This window comes from Phyllostomus hastatus, unplaced genomic scaffold (genome assembly GCF_019186645.2).
Source record: "Phyllostomus hastatus isolate PE091 unplaced genomic scaffold, TTU_PhHast_1.1 phas_contig_159, whole genome shotgun sequence".
NCBI classification, from domain to species: domain Eukaryota; kingdom Metazoa; phylum Chordata; class Mammalia; order Chiroptera; family Phyllostomidae; genus Phyllostomus; species Phyllostomus hastatus.
Window position 1 is genome coordinate 5,468,673 of NW_025333640.1, and position 25,029 is coordinate 5,493,701.

General features: G+C 54.9%; 1 protein-coding gene across 8 annotated transcripts in view; it reads left to right on the plus strand.

The window, feature by feature from the left end:
* The window catches only part of PTK2B (protein tyrosine kinase 2 beta), a 116,954-nt gene that overhangs the window by 89,706 nt on the left and 2,219 nt on the right, over positions 1-25,029 (plus strand). For 6 of the 8 annotated variants that reach the window (XM_045831533.1, XM_045831532.1, XM_045831536.1 and 3 more), the window contains exons 6-30: positions 980-1,042; positions 1,251-1,305; positions 1,747-1,887; positions 2,242-2,316; positions 2,925-3,026; positions 3,752-3,869; positions 4,429-4,468; positions 4,884-4,930; positions 5,845-5,895; positions 6,299-6,396; positions 7,218-7,302; positions 7,542-7,642; positions 7,924-8,039; positions 9,595-9,695; positions 9,878-9,967; positions 10,847-11,051; positions 13,881-13,989; positions 15,253-15,318; positions 16,403-16,528; positions 21,007-21,153; positions 21,379-21,414; positions 21,824-21,848; positions 23,338-23,384; positions 24,051-24,188; positions 24,452-24,532. In XM_045831533.1, the coding sequence (XP_045687489.1) occupies positions 980-1,042; positions 1,251-1,305; positions 1,747-1,887; positions 2,242-2,316; positions 2,925-3,026; positions 3,752-3,869; positions 4,429-4,468; positions 4,884-4,930; positions 5,845-5,895; positions 6,299-6,396; positions 7,218-7,302; positions 7,542-7,642; positions 7,924-8,039; positions 9,595-9,695; positions 9,878-9,967; positions 10,847-11,051; positions 13,881-13,989; positions 15,253-15,318; positions 16,403-16,528; positions 21,007-21,153; positions 21,379-21,414; positions 21,824-21,848; positions 23,338-23,384; positions 24,051-24,188; positions 24,452-24,532 (2,263 nt within the window). The remainder of the gene's footprint in view (positions 1-979; positions 1,043-1,250; positions 1,306-1,746; positions 1,888-2,241; positions 2,317-2,924; positions 3,027-3,751; positions 3,870-4,428; positions 4,469-4,883; positions 4,931-5,844; positions 5,896-6,298; positions 6,397-7,217; positions 7,303-7,541; positions 7,643-7,923; positions 8,040-9,594; positions 9,696-9,877; positions 9,968-10,846; positions 11,052-13,880; positions 13,990-15,252; positions 15,319-16,402; positions 16,529-21,006; positions 21,154-21,378; positions 21,415-21,823; positions 21,849-23,337; positions 23,385-24,050; positions 24,189-24,451; positions 24,533-25,029) is intronic. The other 2 variants (XM_045831539.1, XM_045831540.1) reach the window with 2 other exon arrangements.

Below are 25,029 nucleotides of genomic sequence, written 5' to 3' on the forward strand. Positions count from 1 at the left end.
ACTGGGGAGTATTTTCCTAGATTTTCTTGTAGTTTGATGACAATTTTATTGTTACATTTACCCCTTTAGCCCATCTAGAATAAATGTTTAAAATAAAGTGTGAGATGAAGATCTAATCTTAACATTTTCTAGCCATAGTTAGTTGTCTAGATTCACGTCTTTGGGGTCAGAAGTTACCGCCTCTGCCTGCTTATAGTTTCGCAGCCAGCCGTCCTCAGCTGCGTGTGCAGACGGCGGGGCCGAAGGAGCAGAGCCACTCTCGTGTCAGATTACAGTGTGACAGTGTCAGCACCAGTCGAAGAAGTTTCTAGACCTGGTGGTGCAGGCGGAGCAGGGTGGAGACACAAGTGGGGACAGTGGCCGTTTGATCTTGACTTAAACAACAATTGCTATGCATAAATAATACATAAAAATCCCCATCAAGACATACACTTAATGGGGCTTAAAGACTACATATATTTAAAAATTAATAAATGTCACCCCTGGCCCTAGGATTCTTTTTCTTTTTTTTCCTTCTTCTATTCCATAAGTTCTAAAATTTTCCTATGTACTGCATTTAATAATTATTTAAGTGGACACACCAACACACACACACACATACACACAATATTTCAGGGAGAGCCGAAGAGGGAGAAGGAAACTGCCCAGGGCAGCGCGCCCCTGCAGGTGGAGGCAGGCGGAGGCAGGCTGGTGTCCCTGAACCCACAGCTGCGGTGCTGGTGGCCCCGGGCCATTCGTGTTCGTCCTCTGCCCGCAGCGGGGCAGTCCCCGAACGGAGCTGTAGGGCTGCTCTGTTTTTGGGTTTTCCTGGTTTTCTAGGTATCAAACTTTTTGACTCTCCTAACTTGCTCCCTCCCAGTGGTTCCCACACGTGGCAGGGGAGGGGGGCTTCTAGGCCGACGTGTAGGGCATCAGGCGACCTGGCTGTGGTGGCTCTGTGCTCTGGCCATCAGACTCTCCATGGCTTCTCTCTCTCCAGGCGGTTCTTCAAGGACATGCCCCACAATGCACTTGACAAAAAGTCCAACTTCGAGCTCCTGGAGTAAGTGCCTAGATGGGCCGGCCTCCCCTCCCTTCTCGCTGCTCTGCTTTTCCTGCTCATCCCCTACTCCTCTCACCCCCAGACCAGAGACAGGAAGCAAGCCCCACCCACCCCATCCTTGAGCCCTCTCACCTCTGCCTGATAGGCCAGAAGTCCTGGGCTGGGGGACAGGGGGTGTCAAATGATGCTTTTCTTTTTCTTCTTTCAGGAAGGAAGTGGGGCTTGATCTGTTTTTCCCAAAGCAGATGCAGGAGAACTTAAAGGTCAGTAGGCAAGGGGCCCAGAAAGACCCCTTTGTCAGGGGTCTGACGCTGGTTGCCAGGACTAGAGCTAAAGATATTGGGCTGGGGAATACCAGGGACACATCCAGGATACCTGTGTCATTTGGGGCCACCTGGACATAGGACAACAAAATGCATCCAGTGGGCCCTTTCCACGGCAGGGGGTCAGGAAAACTGGCTCTATTTCCACATCCGAGGCCAATTAGCTGTGCCCCTGAGCACTGGCCTCCCCTGCCTCCCTTCCAGGGCTGTGGTGAGCCCCGCTGGAGACAACAGGTGTGTGCTCTAGGTAAGAGACCACCAGGGTTCTCGTGGCAGAGGCCGGGGGACCGTCTTAGTGCAGCAGGCAGGCTCTAGGCGAGACCCTGAGGGGAGGAACCAGAGCCGGGAGGGGCCTGCTCACCCTGCCCTTCCCCCCCCCAGCCCAAGCAGTTCCGGAAGATGATCCAGCAGACGTTCCAGCAGTATGCCTCGCTCAGGGAGGAGGAGTGCATCATGAAGTTCTTCAACACCCTCGCCGGCTTTGCCAGCATTGACCAGGAGACCTATCGCTGTGAACTCATTGTAATTCTCTCTTCCACCTGAATTCTGGGCCTCTCGGGAGAGGGAGCCAGGTGGCCATCAAGGGGGGCCGGGGGCAGGAAGGGGCTTTGCTTGCTTGTACTGACCTGCCCTAAAATGCATCAAATGTTAATCTACTTGCCTTGGGAAAGGAACTGAAATCTTGGCTCCAACTCTGGGAGATGGGCAGGGTTTGTGGAGGGGACAATCTCTGTAGCAGGAGTTTAAGAGTGGAAGGAGCTGGAGGGCCCAGGAGACAGTAGCCTGTGTCTAGTGTAATGGGTCCCCCCCACCCCCGCCCAAGTTTCTGCAATAGGAGGGCAGGGCTTGGGTAACCATTCTTTCCCTTTATTCCAGCAAGGATGGAACATTACTGTGGACCTGGTCATCGGCCCTAAAGGCATCCGCCAGCTTACCAGTCAAGATGCAAAGGTAGAAAGACACCGGGGCCAGGCCCCATCCCACCCTGGGCTGAGCTGCCCCCCCCCCGCCCCCCCCCCACCCCCCACTCTGCTGCCTCCTACCCTGGCCTGCCCCATCCATTCTTCCTGCCCATGGGCATGAGCAGCGGTAGTGAGTGTTTGGCATAACAGCATAGGGCTGATGGTTCTTTGTTGCCCTGTAACTATCCTCTGTACAGAGGCTAGAGGGGGGTGCAGGGAGGGCTTGAGGGTATGGAGCAGAGGGAAGGACGCTATTTTGGCTCTTCTGGCTCAGATAGGAGAGTTGCTCTTTCCGTGGCCAGATGGGGCCCTCCCTCCCCTGGGAGTCAGAAGGCCTGGGTCCAGTCCTGGCTCTCCCGCCGACTTGGCATATGACCTTGGGCAAGTCCTAGCTTTCTCCAAGACTCATTCTCATTTTCAAAGCCAGGGGCTTGGACTAGATGATCCTTCCAGCATTAATGGTCTTTGATCCTCTCTTCACCCCAATGAGAGACTCCCAAATCCCACTTTTTCCTTGTGACCCCCATACTGACCAGTTTCCATGGCCCAATCCCAGCAGCGGGGTGGTCTGATGGCCCCTCCCTTCCTCCCCCACAGCCCACCTGCCTGGCTGAGTTCAAGCAGATCAGGTCCATCAGGTGCCTCCTGCTGGAGGACGGCCAGGCGGCGCTGCAGCTGGGCATTGAGGGTGCCCCCCAGGTGAGCGTCTCTGGGAATCGGGAAGCTCCAAAATATGGGAGTACAACGGCAAGTTGGGTGTTCTTGCACAGGTAGTCAGGAAGCTGGGGATTCTCCAGCTTCTGAGATCCTGCTGAAAAAACCTGGACCTAGTTCTCAGACAAAGTACCAGTACGATGATACATTATACGGAAGATAGCTCAGGATCCACGCTGTTGTCAAAAGTGTCAAAAAAAAAAAAAAGCTGGGGAGTTTTCCGGGCCAGGGATGAGGGTGGGGGGAGTAAAGGTGACCAGAAATCTGGCACCAATCAGACGCCTCACTTTACGCAAGTGAACAGTGACTCAGAATTAAGACTCAAAGACCCAGGCTTTTGCGTGGGTGTGAGAATCAGAGACCTCAGAGGAAAACAGATTTCTATCTCTCCTTTCATTCATGTATCCCCTGCCCCCTCGTTCCTTCTTCCCTTTTTTGTTTGTGCTGTTGGGTATTTTGTACCTACCATTGAGAGACTAAGATAAACCGGACCTGGAACTGGCCTTCCTAGTTTAAGGCAGTCAGTTGGGAGAGATGGCAAGAGCGCCCCCTGGTGGCTCCCGGGGAAATGCAAGCTAAGCCGCAGGAGGGGCGCGGATGGATTTTGGCTGGGGGTGGATGGCAGGAATATGCAATTTCTTCTCTTTCCTGTCGGATAGACTGCAGCCTAGGCTCTGGGGTCTCATACTTGGCTGGTCTCTTCTCTGCAGTCCTTGTCCATCAAAACCTCCTCTCTGGCAGAGGCCGAGAACATGGCTGACCTCATAGACGGTTACTGCCGGCTGCAGGGGGAGCATAAAGCCTCTCTCATCATTCATCCCAAGAAAGGTGCGTTTCCACTCACAGGCAGACTGGCCCAGTGAGCATCTGGTGGCACGGCGGAGCCAGGCCGCCTCCCTCAGCCCCACCCCACCCCTGGGAGAAAGCAGGGGAAGCTAAGCCATTGACTAACGTGTGAAAGAAGTGGCTGTGGTGGTGTGTGGAGGTGCTTACCTGGCCCCTGTGGTCCCACCTGAGTCCCAAGCAGCAGACCCCGGCCCCACTGGTCAGTGGCAGCCTAGAGGCCAACTTCTGGAGGAAAAGTCATGGTAGCCCTAGAAAGACCAAGGCTGTAGCTAGAACCTGGCCGGTTTCTCTTGTGTGGGTGCCCCTGCTTTGGGATGGGATCAGGAAGCAGGGTCCTGGGCTGGAGGAAGCCCAATAATTTCTTCTATGAAGAGGGTTCCAATTCAGGACCAAGGCCGCCCAGCTTCTACTCACGCTTTCAGAGGGCACGGAATGGCGAGGAGGGTCTCCCTTCTGCCGGCTCGTAGCAGCTGTGCGGTCAGCTGGCCAGCAGGACCTGTGTCCCTGGCTCCATCTCCTTTCCTTCCTCCCCTCTTCCCAGATGGTGAGAAGCGGAACAGCCTGCCCCAGATCCCTGAGCTGTGAGTACAGCCAGACGGCAGGGAATGGGCCCTGCCCTCAGCCTGTCTCCCCGGGAGAAGGCAGAACAAACAGGGAGCCTCCAGCCCCGTGGTTTCCGGTCCCCAGGGGAGAACGCTGGAACCCCAGCATGTCATGAGTGGCAATATTTTTGTCAGTAAATTTCTCCCAGTAAATTCTTATGGGGATAATCATGTATTCTAATGCCACCTGGCATTTAATCCAAGGGAATGTTGTCCCTTCCCTGCTGTCCCCAGGTTAGAATAACCTGGACATGCTCCCAGGTTACAGGCTGTGGACACAGTGTTGCTGGCCTTCCAGGTGGGATGGTGGGACAGGGTGGGCCACAGCTGCCCTGGGGGAGCATTGCTAGGCTCTGAGCTCACTTGGCTCCTGCCCCCTCATCTCCTCCTGCAGAAACCTGGAGGCTCAGCGGCCCTGCCTCTCAGAGAGCTGCAGCATCGGTAAGCTTGCCCACCCGCTGCCCACCTGCTGCCCACTGCCTGCACCCAGAGCCTCTCTTCTGCTTGCTCCTGTGAGATTGTCAAGGATCCCCTCAGAATTACACAAGCACGAACTTTCCCTAGGACGTCTCAGTGATGGCGTAAAACGTTCATCCGTCACAATAGCAAACCTGTTTTGAATAGTTAGTATGTGAAACCATGTCTGTCTCAGCTCAGGCCACCATAATGAAACACTGCAGACTGGGCGGCTCACACAGCAGACATTTATTTCTCACAGCCCCGGAGGCTGGGCGTGTAAGAGCCACGTCCGGCATGGTCAGGTCCTGGTGAGCACGTTCTCCCTGGTTTGCAGACAGCTGCCTTCTCTGTGTCCTCACGTGATGGGCAGATGGAGAGCTCTGGACTCTTCCTCTTCTGATAAGGGTGCTCTTCCCATCACGGGAGCTCCCCCTCGTGACCTCATGTAACCCTACCCACCCCCAAAGGCCCCACCCCCAAGTATGATCGCACTGGGGCTCAGGGCTTCCACATGTGAATTTGGCGAGGGGCATCACAAATGTTCAATCTCTAATAGCATTAAATACATTGGAGATGTTATTTTACCTGACCTTTGGGACATTCCCCAGAAACATTCATTTTACAGAAAAGGAAGCTGAGATTAGGGGAGACTAACCAACTTGCCCTAAATAAGGCAAGCGGGCAGCAGCGAGCAGGGACTCCAGCTAGGCGCCCTGGGCTCCGTGGCCACTGGAAACCTGTGCCCGAGCCCTGGTTGTCACCTTACCACCCCCCACCCCCCAGTGTGGTCAGCCTTGGTTCCCCCGGCCTGATATGGGAGCCACACCCCTGGGTCCTAGAGGTGCCGTCGGAGTGGGGGCATCATGCCCATGGGGTGTCCTTTCCTGTCATTGCAGAGTCTGACATCTATGCCGAGATTCCTGACGAGACTCTGCGAAGGCCAGGAGGTAGGTCCTTGACCCCACGGTGTAGGCCACAGCTGGGGCCCTGTGCGGGGACTCATGTGACACCAAAGGGGGATTTTCTTTCTTTCTCTATCCTCTCCCACGTGGGATTCAGACAGGGACAGCCTGAGCAAGGCACCCTTGATCTGGGGCTCCTCAGAGTATGGTCATGCAGCTGCTTTCAGAGGGAGTGGGGCAATGGCTCTCCCCCGGGTCTGAGACAACAGAACATTCTAGTACCCCTTTACCAGCCCCGCCCCTGGTTCTTGGCTGCGGTGTTGCAAGGGGTCTGGGCATGCCTGAGCAGAAGGGGAGCAGAGCCTGGCGTTACAGCCTGTGGACACGCAGATTTCTGGGTGTCAGCTGGTTTCTGAGCTCTGGGTCTCCGCTCTGTCCCTGTGTGCAGGCCCACAGTATGGCATCGCCCGGGAAGATGTGATTCTGAATCGAATTCTTGGGGAAGGCTTTTTTGGAGAGGTCTACGAAGGTGTCTACACAAATCACGTGAGTTCCAACTCTTCCCCAACGCCCGGCTTCCAGTGTGTGTTGGGTGGGGGAGGGGCTCGAACCTTGCAGGGCTGGAGGCGGCAGTCGTGCTGCGTAGGTCTCCGTGCACTTGGCAACTGCAGTATTTATGAAGTTCCCAGGGCATGACGGAAACAAGAGTCATTTCCAAGGATAGTGATGCCAGGTTCAAAACAGGGGCAGCTCCGGGAGAGGGGTGACTGACCCTTGGTGGGGGAATGCGAGCGGGGAGGCACGATACCACGCAGTTCTGAGGAAGGGCCGGGGGATCTGAGCAGGCGTTAGTGCTGAGGCCGCCAGTGGGGTGGGGCATCATTTGTGGTTGTGCTCCCACCAGGCCTGGGGGACGGGCAGAGCTGAAGGAAAGGGGCAGAGAAATGCAAAAACTAACAATAAGGGGAGAAATACACCTGCAGGCCGGGTCTGATGGTGGTGGCCTCACACCTGCTCCACAGATGCCCGCTAACCTGGGGCAGGGCCCTTGGCCCCTCTGCCTCCGTTTCCCCATCTGCACAGCCAGGGACTTGAGGAACCAGGCCTTCAAAGTCACTCTAGTTGTTGTGCACCCTGTGCAGGAAGAAAGAGTAGGGAGGAGAGGACAGGCGGAGAAGAGAGGAGCAGGGACGAGACGAGGAAGCAAGGGCAGGAATGCGCTGTGCAGAGACCCAGAGGCCAGAGGTCACCGGCCTTCCCGTGGCAGGCTGTGAAGCCTGTGGGGAGATGATGGTGGCACCTGGAAGGGACACTTTCTTTTGGGCTTTGGGCTGGACCGAGGGGCCCTGAACTCATTCTCATTGCAGAAAGGGGAGAAGGTCAATGTAGCTGTGAAGACTTGCAAGAAAGACTGCACTCTGGACAACAAAGAGAAGTTCATGAGTGAGGCAGGTAGGTGTCCCCTGAGGAGGGACACGGCACCGAGAGCTGGAGAAGACCCCGAGGTGACACAGGCCCCCCACACGAGAGGGGGGCCCCGGAATTCGGGAAGGGAGTGGTGTGAGCAGTGCTGGGACCCACATGGGAGGAGGGGCGTCCCTCCCTGTTTCTCCCGGTTGGGACAGCAAAGCATGTTTCTCACCGTGGACCTTAGAGCCACTTCCATCCGTCCCTCTCACCCCCGATTTCAGTGATAATGAAGAATCTGGACCACCCGCACATTGTGAAGTTGATAGGCATCATCGAAGAGGAGCCCACCTGGATCATAATGGAACTGTATTCCTACGGGGAGGTGAGTGGGAGGTGGCAGTAGGGGAGCCCTGTGGTGGCAGCTGTGCCGCAGTGGAGCCGGGTGGCATGAGGTTAGAAGGAGGGGCCCTTAACTCCCAGCTTCCTACCTTCTGTATTCAGCTGAGACCACCCAGAGACCATTTGTAGACGAAATCCCTGGGACCTTCTGCAGCCTGGGTCGGCCCTTCCCCCCACCACCCCTGCCTGCACCCTTTGACCTGGCTCCCTGGCTCAGGCCAAGGTCCATGCCCACTCTTGATGGCACCTTTCCCCTTCTGGCAGCTGGGCCACTACCTGGAGCGAAACAAGAACTCCCTGAAGGTGCTCACTCTCGTCCTGTACTCGCTACAGATTTGTAAGGCCATGGCCTACCTGGAGAGCATCAACTGTGTCCACAGGTGCGGCTGGGGTGGGAGCTGGGCCCCTCGATCTGATCCCGCAGAGCTCAGGGTAGAGCAGGGCCTTGGTGTCACACAGACCGTGTCAGAACCCCAGCTCCAAGGTGACACCTTGAGCACCTTTTGTGAACCTGTTTCCTTCTCTGATAAGTGGAAGTAGGAATATGTACCTCACAGGGCTGCTATTAAGGACGAAAATAAAGTAAGTCCTAGGTGCCTGATGGCAGCTGGGTGCATCCTAGTCTGCTTCCCTGTGGGTTCCAGGAAATCGCTTCCCACTTGCTGTCCTCCCTGTAGCCCATTGGGTGACACAGAACCCAGGCAGGAGGGACAGGGCTAGGGCAGCGCTAGGAAGATCCTGGGGTCTGGGCCCTTCCCGCCAGAGTGGCTAGCGCTGCCCGGCACCCACGGAATACCAAGTCCAGTCCTCCCTGTCTGTGCCACCAGCCCCTTCTCCTGGCATTGCTCCCTCCCTAAAAGGAGGCCCCCACCACGGGGGACATGATCCCCCAGAGGAAGGAGAAGGGTGCTCCCAGAGCACTAAGGTATACGGGTGACTTCTTCAGTCCCGCACCATGGGTGTCAGCTATGTGGCCTTGTGAGTGATGTTATGCAAAACAATGTTGGGGGCTATAAACATTCACTCATTCATTCACTCATCACTCATTCATTCATTCATTCACTCATTCAACAATACTCTGGAACTCTCACCCTGTGCCTCCTGGTGCTGTCCTGGGCTTTGGGTGAAAGTCATAATCAAAACAGAAAAAAAAAATCCCTTTCTTGTGGAGCTTACCTTCTAGCACGAGACTAAAATGAGACAGAAAGAGTCGTGGGGTGAAGATGGTGGGATAATAGATTTGGTTCCTCTGTTTGTGTGACATCTTTTCAATAATAAAGACAAATGGCCGGGAGGGAGCCTGCCTGTGAGAAGCAAGCTGACCAGCCAGTCTGGGGCCAGACGTGATGCAGGAACACGGGGTAAACCGTGTCAGCAAGTACAGCCCTGTGAGGGTGAGGCGGCCTCCTTTGCTGCCAGCACCCCACTGGGCCAGCTCCTCCTCTGCTGTGGGTGCAGGGGTCTCCCTGTCAGCACGAGCTGCCGCTGCTCTCAGCCATGCGTAGTCCTCTGCAAGCATGAGGACAGAACAACTGTGCCTGGTCGCATGGTCGGGGTTCCTGGCTGGAGATCAGCACGGCGACAGCACCCCTGGCAGAGGGACAATGCAGGCAGCAGGGCATAGGAGGTGTAGGGAGCAAGTCCTGAGAGCCCGAAACGGGCTTCGTGGTGGAGACACAGGAGAAGTGGTGATGGGAGTGGAGGCTCAATGGTGAGGTGAAAGGGGGTGACGAAGGGCCCGTTGTGTGGCGGGGATGGGGTGGGCTCCAGTAAGATGACTCAGTGGGCCAGGGAAGGGCTGACCCGTGGGAGCTGCCAGACTCTGCCCTGAGGCCAGGTCCCCAGCACTCTCCTTTGTCTCTCTGTTCATCCATCTGTCTGTCTGTCTGAAGCATTCTGAACCACCTTACCCTCGTCTTTATATCCCTTTTCCAGGGACATCGCTGTCCGGAACATCCTGGTGGCCTCCCCGGAGTGTGTGAAGCTGGGGGACTTCGGCCTGTCCCGCTACATCGAGGATGAGGACTACTACAAAGGTGAGGGGCGCTCGGCCTCTGCTTCCCCCCAACCCCACGGGCTGCGGAAGCCAGAGTCCCAGGAGAGAAGCTATGGTCAGCGGTCTGTGGGTCCTGGGCCTCCAGGGAATAGGCTGTATTTTTTGATAATTCTGGATCTTTCTTCCCTAAACGCTGCCTGTAAACCTCTCTGCCACTCCAAGCCTCTGTGACGCGTCTGCCCATCAAATGGATGTCACCCGAGTCCATTAACTTCCGCCGCTTCACCACGGCCAGTGACGTCTGGATGTTTGGTGAGCTGCATCTCGGAAGGGTTTCGACCCCCCTCCCCCCATGAGCAAGCTAAGGGGAGGTGCAGGAGCGGGGCTCTGGCTCTGGCCCCCTGCTGGGTGGCAGGGCTCTGGTTTGCTGCGGCCAGCCGCTGGGAAGCGTCAGAAGTGAGAGGCCAGTGGTGGGGGGGTGACAGGGGCTCAGGGCCAGCCGGGGCAGTGTGGGCCAGTCGTCCTGGAAATGGCTCTCGAGGTGGGCGTGTGCACCACCAGCCAGCCCCAGGCACCAGTGTGGGACACCAGGGAGGGATCCTCCAAGGTAAACAGAGGTTTTTTCCGAGAAGGAGGTTCAGGGAGAGGTGAGGACAAGCCCAGGTGAGGACAGACAGACAGGCCGCCCCTACAGAGCACATGGCCTCGTAGATTACCCCTCTCAGCAGTCCACGGCCCACCAGTGAAGTCTCGTCGTTAGTATTCCCAGTCTCCAGATACAGAAGCCGAGCCTCAGGCAGGCCAGGGGCTTCCCCTCGATCACAGAGGCGCACGTATTGGCTCCAAACCCTGCCTTTCTGATGGAGGCCGCACTCCTTCCTAAGGGAAGGTGCCCGTGGTCCCAACGACGTGCCCACCCCACCCCACCCCACAGAACCGTGATAGCTGCATGTGGAGGGGACGCAGAGAGGGGGCCTTATTCATTTACAGATGCAGTGACTGGGCCCTCCGTGACCACTCTGGTGAACACGACCCTGGGGATGCCCAAGGGGGAGGCGAGGGAACACGGAAGCTCCTCCCCACAGGGACCGAGAGCCAATGACTGTGGCTGCGCCTGGAGGGGGCGCACTGACCCCCCCAGGCGAGTCCTGGCGCCGGCATGGGTCCTGAGCCGCCTCCTCCTGCTCGCAGCCGTGTGCCTGTGGGAGATCCTGAGCTTCGGCAAGCAGCCCTTCTTCTGGCTGGAGAACAAGGATGTCATCGGGGTGCTCGAGAAGGGCGACCGGCTGCCCAAGCCCGACCTCTGTCCGCCCGTCCTCTACACCCTCATGACCCGATGCTGGGACTACGACCCCAGTGAGCGGCCCCGCTTCACCGAGCTTGCGTGCAGCCTCAGGTGAGCGGACAGACAGCCCCTACAGAGGGGTGGGGGCTGCGGGCACAGGGCCCCGAGGGAGCCAGGCCTCTCTGCAGCAGCGCCTGCGGGTTTACAGTGTGCTTCCCTAAACCAGACCCACGGTGTCCTTGTCCTGTGGGTCAGAGAGGTTCACTGCTGGTGACTCGCCTAAGGCAGTGACAGGCAGGCTGGGACGAGTGCCAGGACCGCCCCTCTGACCTACTCAGACCTCCGTGTCCAGGTGGAATTAGCTGATCCCCCAGCAGAAGTGCGGACCCTTCGTTTGTTCCTCCCAGATTACAGGGAGGAGGGTCAGTGTGGGCTGTGAAGACAGTGACCGAGGGGTCACCTCTCCCCTCTGAATGGAGCAGTGGTGGCCTGGGGTCTGATCCTTATCAGGTGCCCGGGGCTGTCACCCCTGGGAGGTGCCTGGTGAAGGGTGCTGTTGGAGCATATTTAAGGGGGGTCCCTGTTTCCTTGGGGGCCTCTCTGACATCAGTTCCTCCTTGGGTGATCTCACTTCTTTTGGCGCCTTTGAAGGCGAACCTCTCCTGTAAAGGGCTGGATAGCAAATACTTCGGGCTTTATGGCCACATGGTCTCTGCTGAAACTACTCAGCTCTGCCTCTGAGTCTTAGAGCAGCCGTGGACAGCAGGCAATGCGTGGGTGTAGCTGGGTTTCAACAAGACTGCATTTGTGGACACCGAAATGCGAATTTCATGTCATTTTCCCTTGTCCTGAAATACTTTTTTTCCAGTCATTAAAACATTTAAAAACCATCCTTAGTTTGGGGCCATACAAAAATAGGCGGTGCCAGAGCTGGCCTGTGGGTGGTGTGTGCTGACCCCGCTTTAGGGCGTCTGGTGCTTAGTTCACGTTAAATAGTGCGCCCTACACCCTGTAGCCACCATGATGGCATGTTTCCGGGGCAAGAAAATAGCCCCTGGAAACCGCTGCAGGAGGCCCCCTGGGCAGGATGCTGGGAAGGCCCAGGCTGGGGCACTGGGGGTGATGCTGTGTTTGTGTGTAGGGGCAGGGGTGGCAACGCAGTGTGGGAGACCCCCGGCTTTGAAGGCCGCTCTGCTCCTGTCTCCCCCCTCAGTGACACCCCTGGTTAATTCCAGACTCATTTCTTGGTCCCTTAGAAAGGAGATTTGGGCAACTGAAGGATTCTAAGAGAAAAGTATTTGAAAGATGTAGCCCAAGAGAGCAAAAGCTCTGGGGTGATGAGGTGGCAGTGGGGTCTTACTTCATCCTGGGGCTTGAGGACCAAGGGGGGCAGTGGCTGGGTGCCCCTCCCTGGGCCGAGGCGCCGGGCTGGCCCCCGGTGTGGGTGGAGTAAGGAGGTGGCCTCTTTTGCTGTGATCGGAAGGGCACCCAAAGGCCCCAGTGACCCAGGCTGCCTCCCCTAAGCCGCAGCTTGGCAGTCCTCCGTTAGAGCTAAAAAAGGATGTGATGAGTGTTTCCCAATCTTTTGGGGGTAAGAAGGGCCCTTTTAATATCAAATTTTGAGAATTCCTCCATGTGATGTCAGTTATACTTTTAGAATCTGTTGATTGACAAAATGTAGTAAGCTGTATGATGCATTCTTTATTTCACACAATATAATGCATATAAATCTGAAAACACAGTATCAGCTATGTTATATTCAGTAGTACCGGTATTGAAAGTGATTAAAGAAGACAGTTTAGGTGCTATAAAGTTTATTTAACACTCTGTGAAGCATGCAGCCTCCATTCCCAAAGGGTCAGAGAATTGTAAAATGGAGAAGAAAATAGAAGCTTTAGTGTGATAAGGAACAAGGAACGAGGGAGAGGAAAGCAGGAAATGAACTGGGAACGAGGAAGTACGTATGCATCCCAGCGCTGTCTGGGCGTTTGGGGATGGGCCGGCTGGAGGGGTTGCATTTCTGGTCAAGCAAAGCATCTAGAGGGACACAAAAGCTGTCTTAAGTTTTGGCTTGCTCATGTGGCACCCCTGAGTGACTCTATCTTGGGCCTAGAAAATCATTTTCTTTCTTTTAAATAAAGACTTTATTTATTTTTAGAGAGAGGGGAAGGGAGGAGAAAGAGAAAGAGAAACATCGATGTGAGAGAGAAACTTTGGTCAGTTACTTCTCATATGTGCCCTGACCCGGGACCGAACCCGCAACCCAGGTGTGTGCCCTGGGTTACTGGTCACGGAACCCGTGCCCTCTCGCTTTTGAGAATGATGCCACTCCAGTCAGGGCCAGAAATTTATTTCAATCATATGTAATACTTGGTCTGCAGACAATATATAGTACACCTGTGAGCATGTGGATTTACAGACCCCTGCAATTATTCTAGAATCCTTGGGGGTTTTCGATCCCCAGGTTGGAAACCACTGGATGGGGTGAGAGAGCTGGAAGCATGCACATGGCTGGTATGGCAGTGACCCACACACCAGCAGTGTGCTGATGGGACATTCAGTGAGAAACAGGAGATACGGAAGCCGGGCCGTGGTCCTGACATTGACTGGGACGCCAGAAACCTACATAGGGCATCAGGGCCAACAGCAGGCACAGGAAGGCAAGAGGCACGGGGAAGTGGGCTAGATATTGTCTCTCCAAGGGGGTTTCCCCTCTGTGGATCTGTTTCTGAAATCCTCCCAGCCTTGGTGTGGAAGCGACCTTGGACCCGTGTCCCAGCCTGTCTTGGAGGGATCTCCCTAGCACGCTCTGCAGAGGAGATAAAAGTGGGCCCCGGTGGTCGTCCTTGGGCCTCTCTGGGCTGCAGAGTGCAGAGAGGAGCCCATGGGAGCATTTTTGACCTTGTTTCTCTCTCCCTATCTGACCTGACCCCTTGGCAGTGACATTTATCAGATGGAGAAGGACATTGCTATAGAGCAGGAGAGGAACGCTCGCTACCGACCTCCCAAAATCTTGGAGCCCCCAGCCTTCCAGGAGCCGCCACCCAAGGTAAGCCAAGCCCTGGCCTCACTGGTCCCCTGAGTCACAGCAGGACTGGGTCCCCATCTGGCCTACTGCTGGCCCGACTGCATGGCCCTCACAGCACAGACGGAGTGTGCCCCTACAGTTCTCCCAGCCCCTAGAGGCAACCCTCCATCAGCACTGAGCTCAGTCCCTGCCCCCTCGGTGCCCTGGCAGCGAGACAGCATCGGAGACAGCAAGACGGCACCTGCCCATGGGGCAGCTGGGGCAGGGAGTCACCTGGAAACACTCTCCTTGAGAAGCTTGAGCACTTTCTTTCTGGTGTTTTCTAAGGACAATTAGATCCCCACGAGGGCACGTGAATGAGGAGTGTGTCTGGGCCCCTTAGGTCCAGCCTTCGTGTCCACATGCTCCATGACGCCTCTGGGCTCAGGGTCTAGTGCCCCATGCCCTGTCTGTGGGTGTGTGGGTTGTGAGTGACAGCGCCTGCACTAGGCAGCTCGGGCTGCTGTAACCAAATGTCATAGACCGGCTGGCTTGAACAGCAGATGTTCATGGGGGCTGGGAAGTCCAAGATCAAGGTTCTAGCAGACCCAGTGTCTGGTGAGGACTCTGCCTGTCTTGCAGACGGCCACCTTCTCACTGTGCCCTCACAGGGCCGAGAGAGTGGGCGCTCCGGGTTCTCTCCTTAGTGCTATAAGGATGCAGATCCACATTGGGGCCTGCCCTCACATCTTGATCCAACCCGTACCTCCCAAGGCCCTGCCTTCAAAGGCTGTCACACTGCGGGGATGGGTGGCCGGGCTTCACCATACAGCTCTGGTGGGGACACAGACGTTTGTCCACAACAAAGCCCTGTCTGGAGCAGGGCCTTTTCTCAGTGTCCCTCTGGCCCGGGGTGCCTCCCCGCTTCCCTGAGTCAGGGTTCAGCTCAGTTTTCACCTCCCACGTGAAGCTGCTGTAAGAGCAGGAGCCCCATGACCTCCTGCCTGAGGATGTCTGTGGCTCTCGGCTGCCGCTTGACAGGTGCTCCCCCACCCAAAGAAGCTGCATACCCAGGGCCCAGTGCCCCCTCACCTAGCGACGGCCCCCAGCAGGACAGAGAGCCTGGCTCTGTGTACCCGCCCATCACTCAGCATGTAATGGGTGCTCAGGAGGTAAATGCAATGGAAACTGTGTCCCTCATCTTCTCCATTCTGAGCAAGCTGGACCTGTCCCTGACCTGATTCCCCTCTAGTGCTCACGCAGGGAGGGACACCAGGCTGACTGCTCTCTGTGCTCTCTCTGCAGCCCAGCCGACCCAAGTACAGGCCCCCGCCACAAACCAACCTTCTGGCTCCCAAGCTGCAGTTCCAGGTAAGCATAACCAGGGGCTGGGAAGTTCAGGGCCGTCTTGGTCCCTCCTGAAATTCCATTCTCATGCCTTGTGGAGCGGCAGCCCACTGCTCAGGTAACAGAGAGGGCCTGCTTTGGCACCCAGAAAAGAATTTGAACTCAGAGTCCCAGAGGTCAAAAGAAACCCAATGCAGTCCCACCGGGCTGTCCTCAGCGAAGGCACACTTTATACGCCCGGCCCGTCTGTCCACGGCATCTGCTGCTGCTGCGGGTGCCTGCCCACAGCTGCCCGTCCGTGTCCAAAGCCTCCCTGAGCAGAGCCTTCTGAGGAGGGCTCCAAGGAAGTTGGGGACAGTTGATGTTCCCCAGAAAATGGAGTTGCTTCCTGGGGCTCCCTCTGGGGCTCCCCGAAGAGGTGGCCAGTGAAGAGAGAGAAGCGTTTCATCTGAGCTCTGTCCCGCCTTCGTCATCACCAACCACGGGGTCTCCCCGCCCGAGCCTGGGCCTCTGCCCTGCGTCTGTCTCTCGCATCTTGGTCAGAGGGAGCCCCGGTCCCCCTCGTCTGTTCCCTTACACCCCTCGGCTCAGAGTCCTGCCCAGTGCCCAGCCAAGCCCACCCAAGAGCTAACATAAATCCTCTTCGTTTGAAGAAAAAAACTTGATGAAGAAGATAGAAGCAATGCCACTAAAACCAAACATGGCTTTTGGGATGCTGAACTCAGCGATCAAACACACACACATCTGTGTGTTAATTATATCTGACTACGGAACAGAACTCTCTTCTGAAGAGTCCCGAGGGAGGGGACGCGCGCTCGGCCGGTCAGTCGCACGTGTGGGCCCGTCGTTGGCAGGGCATGGAGGGCCGCTGGCCGCGGGGGCAGTGCCCAGTCCTAGCCAAGAGCTGTCTGTGTATGCTGCTCCGCCATGTCTTCCCAACAGGGCCCATGAAATGCTGATATTATATTCTTTATTGGCTCCTAGAGACCAAGTCCTGTTTCTCCCGTCGTGCTCATGTATCGTTTCTTTGTGCTAAGTTTGTAGCAGCTAATTGTCTACCTTCTCGCCTTGTCCCTGTGCGTGGTGCTTCTTTGCTTCTCCTGAATAGGTCCCCGAGGGTCTGTGTGCCAGCTCGCCTACGCTCACCAGCCCTATGGAGTACCCATCTCCCGTAAACTCGCTGCACACCCCGCCTCTCCACCGGCACAATGTCTTCAAGCGCCACAGCATGCGGGTAAGAGGACTCTGCATGCTGGGTCCCAGCCCGGACTGAGGAGGCTAATGGAGGGGAGGTGCCTGGGACACCGGGAACCCCACCACCTCAGGCTCAGGAGGTGCCCTCCATGCGTCCATGTGCTAGTCCGGCCACTGAGGGGCTCTGTGACTCCCTCCTTTGCGAACATATCAGAGGCTGACGGCCAAGCCAGGCTTTGCTCCCAAGGACACCAGCTGGACCCGGACCTGCCCTGTCCACACTCTGGTGCTGTGGCGAGTGATGCGCAATGTCCCCCTTTCGTGAGCTCTGGGTGTAGTGAGGAGTCTTGTGGGGAGAGGCAACTAAGCCTGTCGGTGCTGGAGAACAAAGGCCCTGGAGGTTCTGCTCTGCCCTGCCCTTCCTGCCTGGTTGCTTTGGGTGTCCAGTCTCTCTCCAGTCAGGGGAAGGCTTCTTTGTGGCTTCCGTTCCTGCTGCTTTTGTAAAAGTTGCTGCTGTTTGGGAAGGAGCTGGGGGGCTACAGCCTCTCCAGTCACCTCTTTGTCGTAACTGCCAATATGAGGCCCTGAGTACTTCATGGATTTAGCATCTGGTTGTCATGGCTTATAAAATAAATAAATAAACAGCCTTGGCCAGGTGGCTCGGTTGGTTGGAGCATCGTCCTATAACTGAAAGGTTGTGGGTTCCATCCCCGGTCACAGCACAAACCAAGATTGTGGGTTTGATCCCCAGTCAGGCACATGTAAGAGGCAGCCGATGGATGTTTCTCGCTCACTTTGATGTTTCTCCCTCTCCCTCCCCTCTGTCTCTAAAACCAATCACCGAGTCTTTGAGTGATAATCAAAAAATAATGAAATAAATAAAAGCACCTTTGCTTGCCCACTTGTCATTTGTCAGCACCCATTTCTCCTTCAGGACAAATAGCTCCTGTGGTTGCCATGAATATTTAATATATTTTACTAAACTGAGCCTTGCCATGTGACAAAACAGACTGAAGCCCTTATTGTTTTAGCTTTAACTCCATATACATGCATGATATTTCATGTTCAGTGTACATGCCTCTAAAATTTTTTGGAAAAACTACATGATTATTCCAGGAGATTTAGAAGATGTAGGAAAGTACATTGGTTGATATATTCTGTGCCCTTGTTCTTAACTTAGTAAAATTTTAAAATGAGTAATATAACTTAGAATTCTAAGCATCGAGATCTATTGTGTAATAAATTTCCCCATTTATCATTTAAACAATTTATATCTTAGCATATACTTAACAATAACAAAGCTGCATTTTGAAGCCTGCACTATAATTTAGGCAGTATTCAGTTCCTCCACCCTCCTGCCCTTGACTCTTTATTCGTAATTAATTGAGTTTTAGTGAGTTTTGCTTTACAATGTGACCTTTCAGATGGAAGCTGTTTTGCATGTGTGGGGGGTGGCATCGCCTTTGTCTAATCCCTGCTTCCCGTGAGGACTTTGTTCAGCTCCATAGAGACGGGCTGTGCTGCAGGGAAAAAAGACCTTTTGTGTCCGGGGTTTAGAAGTACCTTCCGAAAGGAAAGTCTGCCTAAAAGAACATAATGAACATTTCTTAAAATAAATCAAAAAAGGTTAAAAATAAAACTCCACTTTGTGGTGTACATCAGAAATGTGGATAAAGCCTTTTCCAGGTAGAATGCTGAAAAGGCCTAGGCTCCCTGCAAAGCGTTGAACACAAATCGGAGATGTTTTTCCCATAAAAACACCCTTGTTAGTGACTGACTCCGGTATTGCCTGGCTCATTTGGGCATCTGTGGGATGCCACACCAGACTCGTAAGGCAGCAATCTCACAACTGAGGCTTAAAATAAATTCAGTACATTTTGCAGGAGTGCTTTGCTGGGAGCTGTCCTAGGTGCTGACGGGAGGCCCAGGTGATTCTGCCTTCAGTGCGCTTACAGTTGGCCTGGAGAGACAGGCAAGATGCACACCTACCTGTAATGCAAGCCAGAAAGCCGTGAGTGGCACACACATTTCAGCAAAATACAGCAAAAGTGCAGTGAGAGTGCAGAGAGAACAACTCCTTCCAGCTTTCTTTTCGTCAGCTGGGCTGGGAAGGATGGGTAAGATTTGGACAGGAAGGAACTGGGTTGAGGGGGGTGAAAGGGGCAGAGGCATGAGTGCTGGGAAACCACAGGAGCTGTTTGGCTGGAATGAGGAAGAGTGCGTGTAAGGACAGATGTGAGGACGGGAGGGGAGGAGCAGGGAGCAAAAACTCTGGAATGGTCACAGCTTGTGGGTCACTTACAGCACCACAAAGACCTGATCCCTGCTAAGAGTGACCAGCCAGGTAAGAATTTATTACCTGATAAGAATATCAGAGGTACTTTTCAGACCAGGAAGCCTGAAAGTGATTCAATTTTTTAAAAATCTCACTTTCTCCTTGGATTTGATTATGAAATTGGAAGATGTAGGAACAAATCTGTGAATGCATCTTAAAATACTTTGTGAGATGCTGATCAGACCTGGGGCGTACTAGACATTTGAGTGGTAGGAACCTTTTTTTAGCACTTACAAGTTACGTAGTGTTTACTTGACTCTGGTGACTCCTCCTCCCAGTACCACCTCCAGTCTTCTGCAGTCCACATGCTTTCCTTATGCCTGGAGGTTCCTAACTCTGTATCCAAAGTGTTTGACCCTTGGCTCCTGTTGGCCACTGTCTGCCGGGAGCCTGGGGCAGCCCCACCATTGTGTTTGCAGGTGCAGACGTGTAAGTGGGGCTGTCTCTAACCTTAAAATTCCCTCATGTTGGAGCATTGTCCTCTGTGAAATAATCTTATTTATTTTTATGATTCTACAATTACAAAATACTCTTTATGTTCTGAAATCTGTCTTCTTAAAATAAGGTCTAACTCAGTAACTCTCAACTGAGGCTGATTTTGCGCCATTTGGAGATTTTGCCCCATTTGGTGATTTTGCCTGGGGGCATGTTATTTCAGCTGGGGAGGTGCTGAGGCATCTGGAGGGCAGAGTTGCAGCTAAGCGTCCTGCAAGGTCAGGGCATCTTCCGCCAGCAGAGAATTATCTGGTCCCAAGTGTCCATGGTGCTGAGGCTGCGACGCCTGGTCTGGCTGTTGCTCACACAGCCCCATGTAAACAGGGACATTGCACTTGACACCATCGCTGCCCTCCCTGCACCCACCCCTGTGCCTGCCACACAGCAGTGGCTTAATATATGGTCGTTGAATAAAATAATGAACAAAGAATAGTTCACTGAGAAATCTGAGAAGTGGGAAAAAGTATTGTTAGAAATTGAGAGCAGTAACTGAAACTGAATGAGCACTAGGAAAAAAGCTCAATATTTAACTGTCTTGTTATAGTCAAGTGTGTTTAGGGAGTTTAGTGGGGAAAATAGCTTCAGAGGATTGGCGAAGATTATGGCTTGCTGAAGTGGATAGAAAATGATTTTTGGCATTTTAGACAAGTGGCTTGTATGGAAACTGGCCACTTCAAAGGAAGCAATTGGAGGGGCCTGCTGGCCTGGGTGCCACAGGGAGGTCTTGCCCCTGGCAAAGGCTGTCCTTGGCTTTATGCAGTCCAAAAAATGCCAGTAACACTCCTGGAGTGTTAGTGCAGGTCCAGGAGTCCAGGTGCAAAGTTGGGCAGCAGAAAAGAATGCAAAAACAGTTTGAAGGGACTGAGCAGATAATTATACAAATGAGTCCTTGAGAAGCCTGAGGGGAAATCAGGTGGTAAGAAAACATGCAACGCCTTCTTTCTGGGAAATAGCTGGTAAAGCGATGAGTAGGTTCCAAGTCCCCCAAATGAGTTAAAACAAGGGTTGGATTCATAAAGCTGGGAGAGGAAGCATGTATTGCATGTCTACACATCTGTATTTCTTTAAATTTTGTTCTTCACTTTGTTTCTTAGCTCATGCATTTCTTTTGGTTAAACAACCCCAGCTACCATCTTGATAAAGAGCTTGTTTCAGTAAAAAGGCATGATCCATGGGTGCCCGCTGTTGCTCCTTCTCTCAGGCCTCACCCCACTGTGGGGCTGCAGGCAGCACCGCGGCCCCTTGAAGCTTGCAGACCTGTGCAGTGGTGCTGGGCTGGAAGACAGTGCCCAAGGCTTTTCTAGGGGGTTGGCTTTGCACTTCTAAATTGATTAAGGGACAGCAACCATGACAGATAATCAACTGAGAAAATAACATTAGGGCAGTAATTCGAAAATTAAATTGTCTGACAGATCATGTAATCATTTGAATACAATGCAGGTTAAACACCGCGTTCTGAGCTTGGCATTCCATTGCAACACAGGCATGTGTGTAGGGCTGACGGGCCCAATTGTAACTGTCTGCATGTGTGACTGTGGATTTAAGAGCAGCGTCATGAGGCCAAGTCTTGTGGCCGTCATGAGGCCAAGTCTTGTGGCCGCCACGAGGCTCTTCAGAGGACTGTCCCTCCTCTGAGTCTGGGGACTAGGCTCACTGTGTCCTCCCCTCTCTCCCCGCTGTCCTCCCAGGAGGAGGACTTCATCCAGCCCAGCAGCCGAGAAGAGGCCCAGCAGCTCTGGGAGGCTGAGAGGGCCAAGATGCGGCAGATCCTGGACAAGCAGCAGAAGCAGATGGTGGAAGATTACCAGTGGCTGAGGCAGGAGGAGAAATCCCTGGTGAGCAGCCGTGGAGCCGTGGGTGGGATGGGACACTGTTCTCAGAAGCCTGGTGAGGACACTCTGATAAATGTGCTTGCATGGGAGAGACGTCCACGCCATCACGTCACGTTGGTGTGTCCTCCTCTGCCCCCCACAGCTGACCACAGTGCACATTCTCTGTGCGTTCTTGAGGTTCCTAGTTCTGGAATTCTAAGTCCTCTGCTTTGGTTTTCTCCTCTGCAGGACCCCATGGTTCACATGAATGACAAGTCCCCAATGGTAAGTCTCTGGGAAAGGCCTCTGCCTTAGAGTGAAGGCTGGGACGTCCTCACAGACAGCAGGACCCTAGCTGTGGCCCCGGGCCTGCCTGTCTCTTCCCTCCTGCCTCTCTCTCACCTTGGCAGCGAGTCTCTTCTCTCTCCTCTGACCTCTGAGAGGCCCTTTTCCTGAGCTCTCACTTGATCTATACCCACAGCACTGCTTCTTCTGCCCCAGCCCCCTCTGCTTTTTAGAAAAGAGGGATGTGCCTCCTGCTCGCTTTTTGTCAGGAACCCCCAGACTCTATGCCCCCATGCCCGTGATCTCTAACCCTCTAAACACCATGTTGAGGGGGTGGACAACAGGTCAGAGGGCACGTGGGTTGTCCCCAGAGCTACATCAGTGATGTGTTCTTTTTCCTTCCTTCCAGACCCCAGAGAAGGAGGCCGGCTACAGTAAGTGTCCACGCCCTTCCTCTCAGTGGGAGTTTGCACTTGACCTCTGGTGTTGAGCCACTGCCCTTGCTCCCTGCCCGCTGGAGAGAGCTGTAGAGTGTACTTGCAGTTTTAAGAAACGTCTGCCTTGTTTTCCCTCAGAGTGTGCAGAGGGGCTCTGTCTTGGAGTTGGTGTCTGCCCTTCCACCCCGTCTGCCACCCCACACTCTCCCGGTCCAGTGCCTTTTCCCATCTCTCTCTCTCTCTCTCTCTTTCTCTCTCAGTCCTGGGGTCCTGAGTCCTCTTCCCAGTTTATCCCCTCTTTGCATTTATTTGGAGGAGGGCTTGACTCTCCCTTCCTACCCCCCACTCATTCTTTTGGAGGCTCCTCATGGAGGAAAATAGGTGGTTCCCCTGGCCTCTCCTCGCTGATGCTCATCTTCCCTGGGCCTGGGGGACGGAAGGGAGAAAGGGGGTGGCCGAGCCCTCAGAGTCTCTCCAAAGGCCCCTGCTGCAGTGAGGGGAGGAGCCAGCAGCACACTGGGTGCATATTTATCCTCCTGGAAGGGTGGGGCTGATGATGGTGAGGATGACAGTGACAGTTGTGATGATGACACCATCCCAGAGAACTTGACACAAGCCACACACAGGCCCAAGTCACTTACAGATGTCAACTGGTTTCATCTCGAGGCAACTCTGTGACATAAGACAATTTGTTATGGCACCCACTTTACAAAGGTCATGAAAGCAAGGCACGGGAAGGGTGACTTATCCAAAGTCACCCAGCTGGTAACTGGCAGAGCTCAGCTTTGAGCCCAGGCAGCCTGGCTCCCGGGACCCTTCTGAGCAGCCCCCTTATCTGACTGATGAAAATCAAGGCCCAGGGAGCATAAGTTGAGCTGCCCTGTCTGTGTCACATGGCCCTTTGGTGGAGGAGCTGAGAGTAGAATTGGGCCTTGTGACTTCCGCTCTGAGTGGGCTCTTCCCGCAGCCCACGGGCCGAGTGCGCATTTGCTTATCAAAGTGGGGCAAGAGGAGTGCGGTTCTGCTGCTGCTCCACTTTCTCAACTCCCCCAGTGCTCAGAGCGGACCCCTGGGGAACACACACAAACCCACCCTGCTAGCCGCAGGGTCACGGGGCTGGGGACTGACACCACAGCCACCTCCTCACCGCCTTCACAGAGTGAAGCTTGTTCCTGGGGACTGTCAAGGCCAGAGGGTGTGCTGTCCCTCAGGGCTGGACACACGGGCTTTCGGGGGCTGGTTCACCTCTGCAGTCCCTCCAGCGCTGCTATAACTTTGGCTTTATCCTTCCAAGAGGTGGACTACAGGACTGTCCCTGGCTCCGGGAGGGCCAGGGAGGTCACTTTCTTTCTCTGCCACCTGGAATTAGGGTTTCATTTCCTGTGTCTCCTGGTAGCAGAGAGGGGATTGGCTTGGTTATCAGCAGACGCACAGGGAAGGGCCAGGGTGCTGAGAACTGCCCCCCTCACTCTCCCTCCTTTTGCAGCAGAGTTCACAGGCCCCCCACAGAAACCGCCTCGGCTGGGTGCACAGGTATGTGTTGGCTCTGCCGAAGCTGGTAATGAATTTGAACCAGGGCTGCCCAAGACTGAAGACCATGGGCTGTGAAGAGTTCACAGGCCTTCGGAAATAACCTCGTCCAGCCCCCTCATGCTGTAGCTGAGGCCCAGAGAAGGGCAGCGCCCTGTCTAAGGCCACACAGCTGAGCCCCGAAAAAGCAAGGGGACGGCCGGCCTCCTCTCTCCCCAACCTGAAGGAAAGCTCATTGGTCCTGCCCTGGGAGCAGGAGTTGGGGCCCCCTCCTCTCTTGGGTGCACCCCCTTGGGTGTCAGCACCCACCTCGTTCTTGCGGTAGCCTGGGATGGGCGCCAGTTTTCCTCACTCTGAAACAGTGTTCTCAGCCTTGGCTGCCCATTAGAATTGCTCGAGGTGCTTTTGGAAACCCCTGGCCTCCGTGCCAGGGTGATGGTTGAGTTGGTCTGGTGTGAAGCTGGCCACCAGTCTGCTCGAAGGCCCCCAGCAGATTCCAGTGTGAGAACCACTGCCCCAGATGCAGAAGGGAGGGGTGCACCCCCAACGCAGGGCACTGTTATCTTGGAGACCTTTTCAAATCGGGCTGGGGGCTGAGTTGGCACCAGTAGTGCCTCCCAGGAAAGAATCGCAGCATCCCCCTGACTTGAGACCCCCAACCCCTACCAGTCCATCCAGCCCACAGCCAACCTGGATCGGACCGACGACATGGTGTACCTCAATGTCATGGAGCTGGTGCGGGCTGTGCTGGACCTCAAGAATGAGCTCTGTCAGCTGCCCCCTGAGGCCTACGTGGTGGTGGTGAAGGTGAGCGCCAGGGCCAGAACCAGGACGGGGAGGTGGAGGCCGCTCATCCCAGCCCTGCAAGCACATGGGGTGGGGCTGGGCTTCCTGGTCAGCCCCACATGCCTGGTGTCTTTCCTGGGAAGACCCCATTACAGCAAGGTGGCAGAGGATATTTAGTCCCAAGTAGGCTCAGAAAGCAGATGCCAACCAGGAGCGCTCCTTCTGAGGGAAGCATGGCTTTCTCAGAGAGCGGAAGGTGCAGTCGCCCCGCCCTTTCTCTGCAGAATGTGGGCCTGACCCTGCGGAAGCTCATCGGGAGCGTAGACAACATCCTGCCTTCCTTGCCGTCGTCGTCGCGGACAGAGGTGAGCGTCCTGGCCTCAGACAGTGCCACCAGCTCCCCTTCCCCTGCACCTGCCCAGCTGTGTTCCACGCGGGGGCTCAGCGGGGCCACCTGGGCAGTCTCATTTCTGCCCGCCGAGCCTGCTGCAGGTGGCCCTGCATAGCGCGTCTGTGCAGGTGCTGCAAGGGGGCTGAGCTGGCACCTGGGGACCTGGCCAGCCTCCTAGGGCTGGTTTCCTAGTTTCCGTCTCAGGTAGTTGCAGAGATGCCTTACTGTGTGCAGACATGCCAGGGAGGACACCCCTTCCCTTCTGGCCCTCCTGTGACCCCTCGTCTAGTCTCCCTCCACACTAAAGGCAAGCTGTTACGGACATAGCAGTTAAGGTGCCTCTTGTGGACCATTTAATCTAATTTTCTTTATTTGAGTGAGAAACAACTACTGAACACTAACACAGGAGTCTCGGTGCTCCGTGTTCACGTGGGAGCCTGTGGCGGGCAGGACAGCTCCTCAGAGAGGGCC